The following is a 13356-nucleotide window of genomic DNA, read 5'->3' as shown; positions in this document are numbered from 1 at the left end:
CTGAATCAGAGTCTCGGCCCTCATCATCCAATACAGAATCTACATATATCATTGATGTAAGTAGATGGGCATCTAAACCCGATCCGATGGACTTGTTACCATTGAAGAAGGCGGCGGCTTGTAGTATACACTACGCATGTAGCGGATCCTGCCCATGTTTCTCCCACTCCCTACGCATGCCGCTCCTCAACAAAGTGGCGTATAGAGTAGTAGTGAGAGAGGCCATTTCCGCGGGGTGCATCGAAAGGCTCCGCTGGCCAGCTCGCTAGCGAGGCAAAGAAAAAGAACCGGGGGTCTCGAATTGAGCTATTTTACAGCTCTTTTACAGGTCCGGAATGACCGCTCAATTCCTTAGGAAAATATGCGTCTTCGAATGCAGAAAAGGCTCTTCGATAATGCTGCCTTTTTTGAGGGTCTCAATTGGAATTTCGTGCGAAGGGAAGCGAGGAGATAAACCCGCTTCATTCGACACTGTACTCGGTATAGGAGCTCCAAATCCGAGGACCAGAGTCCAGTTCAAAGGTCATGGGGGCGAGATGTAGAGCTGTGGTAGCTCACCACCACTCTGGGGTAGCTGCGCGACGCCGTTATACATTTCAAGCCTTGGACCTTTTATCGCGCATGTGTTTCCCCAAAAGCTCGGACCCGTTGTTAGGTCATGGATGGCCAGGATGGTAAGGGCGTCTCCCACCAACGTCACGGTGCGGAACACGGAGTACAAGGATGCGCGACATACTTTCGTCGTTTGGTTGATCAATGATGAGCGATGGAACATGGAAAAAAATGGGGCAGCCTGCCTCTAGGCGATTGGCTGGACCAGGAATGGAAAACGTGGGACAGTCGAGCCAAAATAGACCGAGCCATTCAAACACCGGCATAGGATTGGAGCATGCGCTTGGGCCTGGAAAGGCAAGTCGAGCAACAGCGTAGGCTAACAACGCTCATCCACGGTTCTGATGGTCCGGTTGGCGGGCCTCATATCGAGAGAGAATTACTGTGAAGTAATACTTCGTAATACCACCTCTGTTGTTCAGGTATGGACTACTATCGTAGAGTTGAGCAAGGCAAGGGTGAAGACAGGGGAGGGCGTCATAGTCGGGGTTAGCGAAGCGTCTTGGAGTCTCCAGCACAGGGCTCTGTTGAATGAGACCAGGCCCATAAACATCCCGAGGTGACGAAATGGGCAAACGAACACCGGCGGCTCCGCCTGGGCTCAACCTCCCCTTGTCATACCGAAACCCTTGGACGCCGTTTGACGATTCAATTAAATCACCGAGGCTCCCCGGCGCAGCTCCGCACTTCGTATGGAGCGCAGTACCATTATGCCCTGTAGAGTCATCGGAGAAGGTGGCCAAAAGGCCGGCGGCGAAGAGCTTCTGCATTGTTGCTCCCTCTCGGTCAGACTTCCGACAGGGAGTTCGAGTCCCGTGGCAATTGGCTCGATTAGTACGGAGTACAATTTTTCTTCGTTCCTTCTTTTTCTTTTCTTTTTGGGTTACACGGTTACGAATTTTTTCCCCTTTGAGGGTGGTAATTAGGTTATTCTAGTCATCCACACAGTTTCCTTCCTGACCGCTAGAACATCATGTTGAAAGCTTTTTCCACGCTTCCCCGACTGAAGGCCGCCCGGACCAAGCAGGATTTAGCCAAGGACACAGAATGCCGACGACAGTATGACCAGTGTCGTCATTGTTGCGGCGCTCTCGGCCTGACAGGACATTGACCACCAGTCCACCCCAGCGAAAGGACCAGGGCCAGGACCAGGGATATAACAGACCCACCTCGAGTTGCCTGGCTTCCTCCACAGTATTTACAGACCATGTACAATACGTCACTCTTGGTAGCTTTCCCATCAATCGATAAGTGCACCACGTCTGTACTTTTCGTACCCGGACCGTACCCGTCCAGTTTTACTACTTTAGCGTCGTACTTCGTAGGAGCCGTCAATTGGAGCATCGGCGGCATGTGCGAGCGAGGGAAAATCGCGCAAAATTCAATTGCTGTCCTGGATCAATGATATCCTCCAGCGCCCTTTTCGTCCTTTGTGGTCACCGTGGTGAACGGAAGTACACTTCACACTCACACACTCGGATGTCACCGCGTCCAAAGTATGAAGTACTTTTACACTGTATACGAATGCCCACATCCCCATCTTAATGAGATCAATTGATGTGTGCCTGCAGTTTGCCTGGCACTATTAGCAGTAATCTGCTAGTCCAATGCGCGGATAAGGAATTACCAGGTCTAACCTTACTTCGTACGGGGTCGAAAGCTCAGTCGATTGTCGCGAACTGCCTTGCAGATATGCCCGAAGGCCAAGGATTATTACCACGCCTTTCCTTCTCAGTATACTCCGCTGCCCCGATTCGTGGTCATGAGAGCGCATTGCCAAGCCCAAGCTACAATTATACCTAGATTTGAACATCAGCGGCAGAAGAGAGAATTGGGGGAGAACGACAGGCATGGGAGCGAGCCATTCTGGGGTTCAAGCCATCAATCCCTCCATCGAAATTGGGGGTTGCAGATGGATGCAGAGTTGCAGAGTGGGGGGCACGGGCGACGCGGAAGAGCGAAAATGTTTCTTTTGTTTACATCCTTTGATTGCCGCTTTCAGGCAAGGCGACTTGGGACTGGGACACTGGGACAATCTGGGACTTGGTTCGGCACCGTGCCTGCACACAGTATGCGCGAAAACAGCTATCAATTGATCAATAGGAAGAGGGCATCTCTCGATGTCTCTCCCGCGGCGTTGCTCCAGCGCAATAATACTTTCGTATGAGTGAGCAATAATACACCACTTCCTATTTGCAGATGTGATTGGACCTGATTGGATCTTGCTTGCTCCAACAGCCCGGTCTGCTCCGTCTTGACAGCACTGGTGTACCTGATGATCTCTACCAATCTCCTATGAAGTACGAGCCTGACAATTCAGGAAGCTGTGAGCGAGGTAGAGATCTGTACCACCCACACCATGACCTGTTGAAAGATTTTTCTTGTTTTTTTTTTTTTTTTTTTTTTTTTTTTTTTTCGGCCTTATCGATCGCTTTCTCCGTCTTTCTCCGTTTTCGCAATTGAACTGCGAACTTCGTATGGGATCGCGCAATTGAACTCTCGGCCGTGCCTTTGCAAAATTCCGGACTTCGTGGTGTTCTTACAACGCGTTGGAACAGACATTCTGGCTCATCAACAAGGGTGATTCTGGGGTACAACGTAGGAGGGGATCTCATCAATTGCAATCGAAAGTAACCGAAGCTCCCAAATACTAGGCTGCTTGTGCACTATAGTAGATGTGGGTTATAGGTCAATCAGTGTTCCTTCGTAGTACACTGACCGCCGTAATTAGACGCGAAATATCACTAGAACCGCACACTGTGCCCTCCACCAGCCTGCAGGTCGAGCTTCCTGTCCTGTCACTCATTGAGCTACGGGATAGTGACTACTGGAAACTGGATTCGACTCTGCTGTACGATGTGTCTGATGTGGTGGGAAGGATGAAAGGAAGGAGCTTATTCGGGATGACCGTCACCTTCATTCTCGCTACGTACCGAAGCTTTGAGCAGAAGAATTGATCAATGATACCGTTATCGCCGAAAAAAAAAAGAAGTGTGGAACATTGAAAATTTCCTTGAATGAAACTTGAGAGGCAGACAACACAGTGCCTAATGAACTCTGATACTTGCGGCGGTGTACTCGCACCTCAATGACCTCAATCGTAGAAGCCTGGAGGACGGATCAAATGTGCCGATCCGGAGTTCGTAGTGTGCACAAAGAGCGAGGAAAGTGACGAAAGTCAGTAGCGTACTCCGTATTCCGTCTTAGAGCGACAGTGGACACGCCGTTTCCCACATGGGATGCAGGTCAGGTCCAGCGTGGATCTGGGATGAGGTGCGAACTGTGAAGTACGAAGTATTTTTTGTTTTTCTTTTTTCTCTTTTTCTCTTCTTTTTTTCCCTCGTTTCTTGACCCTCGGTGCAGGCGAGGAAGGCCGGGGTTCGGATTGGCTGGCATCTCAGAGCTTTGCGCCCCGGTCGGCAAAAAGATGGTCGCCACCGCTGGCACACGCCCCCTCCACTTCCACCACATCAATTGATCTCCACATCACACACGCCCCTCCCCCCCGCTCCTCCCGGTCCTAGTTTTCTCGCAGGTACGTACCGTTACTCGAACCGGAACTGGAGCTACGAGGTACTGGTGCTAAGGTACTGGCGCAAGGTTCCTTTCAATTGAATTGGGGCAAGAGCTTTCCCTCATATAATCGCGGGCGTCTCCCTCACCTCTTCCCAAAAGCCTCCCTCCTCTCTCCTCTTTTCCTTTTTCATCACCCACGAAGGTTTCCAGTTTGCGCTTAAAAATTGGCCCTCAAGTTTCGTGTGGTGGTGTCTTTGAAGGCTCGCCTTCCTTCCCTCGTCCTGTTTTAGGAAAATTCCTCGCGCCACCTCTTAAGACCCATCTCCCCTCAACCCACATTTTTTCTTCCCCCTCACAACCTTCGAAATATAAATTCTCACACGCGTCTCACTCGTGTCTGAATTTTTCATTTCCTACATCCATTTCCATTTTCCTCGATCGCCAACTCGAATTGGAAAAAAGGGAGAAGGGAGGAAAGGTTCAACCCTCTTAAGAGAGTAATTGGTCGTTGGAAGCTTCAGTCAATTGTTGACTTTACCGAACAACATTTTCAATCGCCATGGCTGATGTTTCTTCGGCCTCGGCGCAGCCTTCGGGCTACGACGAGAAGCGGGATGTGAAGCCCATCAATCCCCCCCACCCCGGTGCCGACGACGACGAGGATGAGGATATCGATGCTCTGATCGACGAGCTCGAGTCTCAGGACGGACACGATCTTGAGGAGGAGGGTGAGGAGGATGGCCACGGCAACGTCCGCCAGGTCCCCGAAGAGATGCTTCAGACCTCCACCGTTACCGGTCTCACCAACGAAGAGGTTCTTGCCCGCCGACGAAAGTACGGTCTCAACGCCATGAAGGAGGAGCGTGTATGTAGTCTTCCAACTAATCCCTCATCCCTTCCAACCCACTCATATCGTGGCACACGCGCACCTCATTGCCTCGATGAGGGGTATGGGCTGCAATTGGTGTTGGAAGAGTAAGATTTGCTCACATTTTCTCTCTCTACAGGAAAACCTTGTTCTCAAGTTCCTCAGCTACTTCGTCGGCCCCGTCCAATTCGTCATGGAGGCTGCCGCCGTTCTTGCCGCCGGTCTTCAGGACTGGGTCGATTTTGGTGTCATTTGCGGTCTTCTCCTGCTCAACGCCGCTGTTGGTTTCGTCCAGGAATTCCAGGCTGGTTCTATTGTCGAGGAACTCAAGAAGACTCTTGCCTTGAAGGCTGTTGTTCTCCGTGACGGTACCCTCAAGGAAGTCGAGGCTCCCGAGGTTGTTCCCGGTGATATTCTCCAGGTTGAAGGTAAGTTTCAAACATCAGATGATGGCGCCCGAACCAAACCCAAAACAAAACGAAACGAAACGGAACAGTCGAAACGCGTCTTCTGCGTGTCACGTGATTCGGTACATATGCTAACGTGTGTATGCTTGCAGAGGGTACTATTATCCCCGCTGATGGTCGCATCGTCACCCAGGAGGCCTTCCTCCAGGTTGATCAGTCCGCCATTACTGGTGAATCTCTCGCCGTCGACAAGCACAATGGTGACTCCTGCTATGCTTCTTCCGCCGTCAAGCGTGGTGAGGCCTTCATCGTCGTTACCGCCACTGGTGACAGCACTTTCGTTGGTCGCGCCGCCGCCCTTGTCTCTCGCGCTTCTGCCGGTACTGGTCACTTCACTGAGGTTCTCAACGGCATTGGTACCGTGCTCCTCATTCTTGTCATCTTGACCAACTTGATGGTCTGGGTTGCCTCGTTCTACCGATCCGTCGGCATTGTCCCCATTCTTGAGTTCACCCTTGCCATCACTATCATTGGTGTCCCCGTCGGTCTTCCCGCCGTCGTTACCACCACCATGGCTGTCGGTGCTGCCTATCTCGCCAAGAAGAAGGCTATCGTCCAGAAGCTCTCTGCCATTGAGTCGCTTGCCGGTGTCGAGATTCTCTGCTCTGACAAGACTGGTACCCTCACCAAGAACAAGCTTTCGCTCTCGGAGCCCTACACCGTCGCCGGTGTTGACCCCGATGACCTCATGTTGACTGCCTGCTTGGCCGCTTCCCGCAAGAAGAAGGGTATTGACGCCATCGACAAGGCTTTCCTCAAGTCCCTCCGCTACTACCCCCGTGCCAAGAGCGTTCTCAGCAAGTACAAGGTGCTTGAGTTCCACCCCTTCGATCCCGTCTCCAAGAAGGTTACCGCCGTTGTCGAGTCTCCTCAGGGCGAGCGCATCACCTGTGTCAAGGGTGCCCCCCTCTTCGTTCTTTCCACGGTCGAGAAGGACCACCCCATCCCCGAGGAGGTCGACCAGGCCTACAAGAACAAGGTCGCCGAGTTCGCCACCCGTGGTTTCCGTTCTCTTGGTGTCGCCCGCAAGCGAGGTGAGGGCTCTTGGGAGATTCTCGGCATTATGCCCTGCTCTGACCCCCCTCGTCACGATACCGCCCGCACCATTAACGAAGCCAAGCGCCTTGGTCTCTCCATCAAGATGTTGACTGGTGATGCCGTCGGTATTGCCCGTGAAACCTCTCGCCAGCTCGGTCTCGGCACCAACGTCTACAATGCTGAGCGTCTCGGTCTCGGTGGTGGTGGTGACATGCCCGGTTCTGAGGTCTACGATTTCGTCGAGGCTGCCGATGGTTTCGCCGAGGTCTTCCCCCAGCACAAGTACAATGTCGTCGAGATTCTTCAGCAGCGTGGTTACCTCGTTGCCATGACTGGTGACGGTGTCAACGATGCTCCCTCTCTCAAGAAGGCCGATACTGGTATTGCTGTCGAGGGTGCCTCTGACGCTGCCCGATCTGCTGCCGATATTGTGTTCCTTGCCCCCGGTCTCGGTGCCATTATCGACGCTCTCAAGACTTCTCGCCAGATTTTCCACCGTATGTACGCTTACGTCGTTTACCGTATCGCCTTGTCCATCCATCTTGAGATCTTCCTTGGCCTCTGGATCGTCATCTTGAACAGGTCGCTCAACATTAACCTTGTTGTCTTCATCGCCATTTTCGCCGATATTGCCACCCTGGCCATCGCCTACGACAACGCTCCCTACTCGTCGACTCCCGTCAAGTGGAACCTTCCCAAGCTCTGGGGTATGTCCGTCCTTCTCGGTGTTGTCCTCGCCGTCGGTACCTGGATTGTCCTTACCACCATGTACGCTGCCGGCACTCCCAACGGTGGTATCGTCCAGAACTTCGGTAACATGGATGCCGTTCTCTTCCTCGAGATCTCCCTCACTGAGAACTGGCTCATTTTCATCACCCGTGCCAACGGTCCCTTCTGGTCGTCCCTCCCCTCTTGGCAGCTCACCGGTGCCATTCTCGTTGTCGACATCATCGCCACCTGCTTCACCATCTGGGGTTGGTTCGAGCACAGCGACACCTCCATTGTCGCCGTTGTCCGTATCTGGATCTACTCGGCCGGTGTCTTCTGTGTCATGGGTGGTGTCTACTACCTCCTCCAGGGCAGCCAGGGCTTCGACAACCTCATGCACGGCAAGTCTATCAAGGGCAGCCAAAAGCAGCGATCCCTTGAGGACTTTGGTAAGTTTACTTTCCTTTCTTGCTTTAGTATCTTGAAAAGATGAAAGGCCATTTCACTAACCTGTCTTTTTCTCTCCTTTGTAGTTGTCTCCCTCCAGCGCGTCTCGACCCAGCACGAGAAGTCCGCCTAAGTGCGCGACACAGGATACCAGATGTGGGAAAGAGGGGGCCCGGTGGAACAAGGAAATATCATCACTCGCAGTTCTTCTACAAGTGTTGACATCAGGACTTCTCTCCGAACCACATCACACACAATGTTATAACTCTTGGGGTACTGTGGCTAGGTGTTTTTGAAGCTTGGATTTGCAAGTGGATTTGGCATCTGGACATTGGTGCTCTATGATAGACTTGCCTATTTACTAGGCTAAAACTTTTTTCTCTGTTACAAATTTTTTTTGGCATGTTTCAATGTCTTTTACCCTGCGGTAATACACATGGAGCTAGTTGATAGAAACCAGGGGGCATGTTGGACCCTGATGAACACAAAGAAGTTAATGAAGAAGAAAAATAAAACAAAAAATTAAAAAAAAGTTGGCTGTCCCCTGTGTCGCCGAGATGTTTCAATTGATCGCTCTCGGCTTTCATAGAGTACATAATCGTTTATAGACAATCAAAAGTTGGGTGTTTTCAATGAAATTGATGATGCATTCTCAGGAAGGAGCATTTCTTGCATGTCCTTCTGAATGATTCTGCAGCTTGAATTTGTACATTGTATTTTTTTTTTCTGTCTGTAAGTACAATTGTAGTCAGCATTAATCGAGTCCTCAGTTGAGCCTCTATTCAATTGAAACCATCAATCTTTCGTCTTTGACCGACTCTCCCTCGTTTCATCATCCATCCATGAGAACAACACATTCCTAACTTATATCAAAGGGCAGCGCTGATATTAGACAGCGCCCAAGGTTAATTTACCTTAATTGGGAATATGCCTCCCCGCGAGATCCCCGGCTTCTACTACGGTAGGGAACAGCCAACCATCATCCCTGTCTAACTCAAGCCCGCTTTGCTAAGATAAATTCCCGATCCCATCTTACAGACGAGGCCAAGGGCAAATATTTCAAAATAGAAAGCCGAGCCACAGCGCCCGTTAACGCCCCCTGGTCCTCCGACAACGTCAAAAAACTTAAACGCAAAGAGAAAGCCGAACGGAAACGGCGAAATGCCGAGGCGCGGGCGCGAGTCACGTCGGCGGGGAAGGTCAAGCCGGCTAGGATTACGCGGAGAGGGGGTGGGGTCTTCGGGAAGCAGAGCCTGGCCGGGACGGTGCTGAGGGTTGAGTGCTCGGGGAGGAAAGGCGTGGTCGAGGAGGGTGATGTGAGGGCTTGGGTGTACGGTAGTGGGTTGAGGGGGATGGGGGAAGCGGGACTGGGAGGGGCGAGGGTTGGTTGGGGAGGGGATTTGGTGGGGAGTTTTGCGGTGGATTGGGGGGATGGGGATGGATTGCCGGGGATTTATGCTGGTGAGTTTGATCGATGGGTTGAGTGAGGATAGTTTTGAGGTGAGCTGACGAGTGCGCGTGTGAGTAGGACAACTGGTGGATCAGGGCAGGATGATGATGTGTGGGCAGTATATACCGACAGATGAGACTGGCCTGTATGTTGTTCTCTTGGATATATCCCAGTTGGCGGACCTCGGTTTTTCTTAAACTAACAAATACCCATTGGACAGAGTATGTTGGGATTCTTCAAGAAACGGCGGCTGGCTCATCCCTCCGGGTGGAATCCGATCCCTCATCGTCCCTGAATTCGCCTCCATTGGCTACAATCCCACACACCAAGTCATCTTCATGGCCGGCCTATCCAACCCCGCAGCCTTCATGTCGTTCACCTGGTTAAAACCCATCTCCTACCCCGGCGACCGTTTTCTAAGAGGCATACGTCGAGGTAAAGTTCCCTCCCTCCCTCCCCTTCGGCTTCCAGGCTCTTCCTACACATATTTTCTGACTCTCACGCAGTCACCGGAGCATGCCTCGCAAGACTTCCGCAAGGAACGCCTCCGAACCACCTCTCCTCCCACACAGCCTCCCCCGCCCTCCCCCAACACCCCAACCTCTTCTGCTTCGCCGGCACAAACGCCGGCGTCCTCGCCCTCCACTCAACGGGCGACACATCCTGGGTCCACCCCACCCGCTCCTCCGGCGACATCTTCACCACGGACTGCCACCCGTCCGACCCCAGCCTCCTCCTAGCGGCCGGCAGACGCGGTATAGTAACACTAGCCGACATGCGCGTCGGCCCCGCCACGCACGCCCCGCCGCCGAGTTTCTCCCACGGAAGCCCCGTGACGCATTTACGCATCGCGCCCGACGGGAACCCCTATCGTATCGTGGTCGCCGGGTTGAGGAGTAAAATGGCGATATACGACCGGCGGTGGATGGGTCGCTATCCTCGGACCGAGGCGCTGCCGTATCTTCCGTTTCCGGCGTATAAGAATGAGGTTCGGTTGAGGATCGGATGGGACGTCGATCCTGGGGGCGATGGTGGGGGAGCAGGGGTCATTGTCGCCGCGCATGACGATGGACAGGTCGGTGTGTATTCGGCCGCTTCGGGGCGGAGGGTCGGATTTCTTCCTTTGGGGGCCGGGGAGAGGGAGCCTGTGAGGTGTTTGAGGGTTGGGAGGGTGAGGGGGGAGGAGATGCCCAGTGTGCTTGTTGGGGCAGGAGGAGGGGTTTTGAAGTTTTCTTGCGGTGCGGGTGAGGGTGAAGAGTAAGGAATTTGGATTTTTCCCTCTTTTTCTTCTTGTTACTTATAGAGGGGGATGTTGCGGGCTTTGCGGGCATGAAGGCTACGAGTTATGAATTTGATATACCCTTAGGAAAATAGATAGTGAACAATGGAAACACGCTTGTAGTAGAACAAATTTGGCATTCGTGTTTTCGGAGGTGGAGAGGAATCGCTTATTCCGTCGTCGAGGGAAAACCCAACAATGATAAGACTCTGGAAGGGTATATTGGACGATCCAAGGAGGAGGAAAAAAAAGGCGGAAAAGAACAGCTCCTCTCTATTTTTACATAAATATATCCCTACCCTTTACCCATACCTTCCAATCCAGTTCATCCCACCATCCTATCGATGCACGATGCGAGAGAAGAATACCATTACATGGCGTCCCAAAGCCTTGGGTATGCCGGCCAACCGCAGAAGAAACGCCTTTTTACCAAACCAACGGCATATACGTGCATATATACGAGGCGACTAAGATCACATGGCCTCTTCCCTCCCCTCGTATTCGAAACTACCCCGATATCAGCTGTCCTCATCGCATGCAGACCCTACATGCGGTCTAAATGCTAAACACCATTCATATACGGAGTAGACACGGTAGCCCTATATTCGGGGGGTATAACAAGATCAAGAATGAGACCTGTCACATCACGCGCGCCTCGGATCGTTTCGATATGTATACGTATCCGTCAACTCAGGAAACTTCTTCTTAAACGCCTCCCCTAGAGACCAATTATCCAAATTCCGGATATGCTGGTCGAACACAGGGTTTATAGTTATCTCGTCCGTATCAGGATTCCGAATCAAGGCGTACAGATCGTCGTACGGCCAGTGGCACCATAACGTCGACGTATACGGGATAAAGAAGTTTTCAAGGGGGTAGTTTCGGTAATTCTTAATCACGCGCTCTCGCATGAGCGGCCAGGGCATGTGGTCGAGCCAGGCGGGGTGCGGCATCGTGAGCTGGATGGGCAGGGGCCTCAGCCAGGGGGGGAGGTGCTCGTAGTTCTCCTTGGAAGGCTCAACCTGCCAGCGCATGAGGAGGAACATCATATATATAACTCCTAGCTGCTCGGGGAGCCTGCTAAGGTCGGGGAAGGTGCCTATAATGGCCGTGAATAGGCTGGAAAGAGGGTGCGCTCCTGTGGTGTTGTCCTTATTGAGAAGAGACGAGACGGACGGATATTTGGGGCCAACGACTTCTGCGCGAGGCTGCCCTTGCGCAAGAAGGTCGTGACGTTCCCTGAGGAACTTGAGTAAAATGTCGTCGAGCAAGCAAGATGTTTCATTGTTCTTGACTGGCGTCGCATAGAGGGGTAGTTCCGGCTCGGGCAGACGGTATTTGTCGCCAGATGGAGCATAAGGGCGTGATATTGCAGCGCTGTTCGATATTGGCATTGGCGGCCCAGGGTACCTCTGGTTTTGACCTACAGGTTGCTGCATAGCAAGAGGCCGCGGCACTTGGTGGTGGATTGGGCTCTGTTGGGAGCCTTGCGCATCGATGAAAGCGCCGTAGCCATTGGCCTTGTCTCCACTAATAGACAAGAACTCAGGGACGCTACCAGGCCGCGAGATGAGGAAACTGAGATCGAAGCGATTTTGGCCGGCTTCCAGCCCGCGTTGCACGTCTTCTCTTTGACGTATCAGAGTCTGCGTATGCTGATTGATGGCGGTGTGGTGGTTGCCGGGCTGTTGCAGTGGTGGTAGCAGATGGGAAGTGAGGGCCTCGGTCCTACCAATTGGTGACATGATACTGGGTGGTGTCGAGGCGATTGTGCACGTGGACGGTGCCGGCGGGGGTAAGGCGTGTGAAGGTAGGCCGGCATGGCTAGCCGGTGACGCATATGCGTGTTCACCTTCGTTTCCGTGCCGGGGAGAGATTATCTGTTGCAAAGTAGCAGTAATACCAGCTAGCTGCCTCTTGATGTCTGCATTCTCGGCTTCGACAGCTTCCTTGGCCTGGATAGCGGCTTGGAGCTCTTTGTTATGGTCTGAGCTTTTGAGCTGTCTAATAACGCCTTCGAGGTGGGCTATCCTTTGCTTAGTCTTTTCCCGAACCGCGCGCTGTGCTATCCTGTCTGTTTGGGTTAATTGGCACAGGAAAATGGTCAGCGAGCTGTAGCTTCATACCCGAAATGGCCCAAACGCGAACATGAGACGTGGTGGGAACCGGCGCATGAGCTGCGCCTAGCGTTTTGACATATCTAGGCTTGACACAAACAGTGGGAAGGTTGAGGAGATAGGTGAAGGGGACGTGGCAATTGCGCTAGCGGAGAAAGGAAGTAGTATTTACCGTTCTCTCTTTTCCTTTCGCGTTGCTCATGGGTCATATCTGCGACTGAGCGCGGCTTCTTGTGAGCTCGGCGCCTCTGGCCATGAGACTCTGGACCCGAGGTGTCCATGGTTGTTTCGGGGTTATGATGGTGTTGCGGCTCATTCTTGACATGGGTCGAAGGGCCGTGGGAGTCCGGGAAAGTGAAGGAGATGCTATCCGGGGAATTCTCCATCCGGAATGGGACCGATGATAACGGCAGACGCCTGTATCCCGGAAGGCGTCGGGCGTGGGAAAGGATAGGATGGCTGGCTGGCCAAGATGACCGCGCGGTATGCGGGACTGTATCCGTCCGTCGAAAAGAAGAAGAAGAAATCTAGAAAAAAAAAATGAAGAAAAAGCAAGGCTGGTTGCTGGCGCAGGATCAAGTCGAGGCTAATCAATAGGTTGTTCGTGGGTAGCACAGAAACGCGAGACTCTCATGTGAGGCAAAAGGGACATCTAGACAAAGACCTCCGATTTCGCAAAAGCCAAAAGCAAGTCCGTCGAGTCGGCGCTTACAAGAGGGGGGTCTCCTTGGTAGGAGGCGCCTCAAGATGGAAATGGAGCAGGGAGAGGAAACGAGCAGAGAAATGGGGTTAACAGGGCGGGAAAGCTATGATGGAGCCGCGGATGAGAGTAAGATGTGGGGTGGAATGATAGT

At 52.6% G+C, this 13356-nt stretch overlaps 3 protein-coding genes and 1 pseudogene across 3 annotated transcripts; 2 read left to right on the top strand and 2 right to left on the bottom strand.

The window, feature by feature from the left end:
• Positions 1-941: 941 nt before the first annotated feature.
• On the bottom strand, positions 942-1382 carry SAPIO_CDS6656 (annotated as a pseudogene; the record flags this gene model as incomplete).
• Positions 1383-4687: 3305 nt separating this feature from the next.
• Positions 4688-7789, top strand: SAPIO_CDS6655 (Plasma membrane ATPase; the record flags this gene model as incomplete). Its single annotated transcript, XM_016788704.1, has 4 exons — positions 4688-4993; positions 5136-5424; positions 5556-7658; positions 7743-7789. 4 exons carry the CDS (start codon positions 4688-4690, stop codon positions 7787-7789), a joined length of 2745 nt encoding a protein of 914 aa, XP_016641648.1.
• Positions 7790-8583: 794 nt separating this feature from the next.
• SAPIO_CDS6654 (uncharacterized protein) lies at positions 8584-10367 on the top strand (the record flags this gene model as incomplete). The annotated part of the gene is made up of 5 exons (XM_016788703.1): positions 8584-8617; positions 8695-9117; positions 9185-9251; positions 9327-9541; positions 9613-10367. The coding sequence occupies 5 exons, from the start codon at positions 8584-8586 to the stop codon at positions 10365-10367; spliced, it is 1494 nt and encodes a 497-aa protein (XP_016641647.1).
• A 662-nt stretch (positions 10368-11029) lies between these two features.
• On the bottom strand, positions 11030-12783 carry SAPIO_CDS6653 (uncharacterized protein; the record flags this gene model as incomplete). The annotated part of the gene is made up of 3 exons (XM_016788702.1): positions 11030-12450; positions 12512-12568; positions 12675-12783. 3 exons carry the CDS (start codon positions 12781-12783, stop codon positions 11030-11032), a joined length of 1587 nt encoding a protein of 528 aa, XP_016641646.1.
• Between the last annotated feature and the right edge of the window lie 573 nt (positions 12784-13356).

Source organism: Scedosporium apiospermum (genome assembly GCF_000732125.1).
Source record: "Scedosporium apiospermum strain IHEM 14462 chromosome Unknown SEQ_SAPIO_0106, whole genome shotgun sequence".
Classification (NCBI taxonomy): domain Eukaryota; kingdom Fungi; phylum Ascomycota; class Sordariomycetes; order Microascales; family Microascaceae; genus Scedosporium; species Scedosporium apiospermum.
This window is presented reverse-complemented; position numbering and strand designations above follow the sequence as displayed.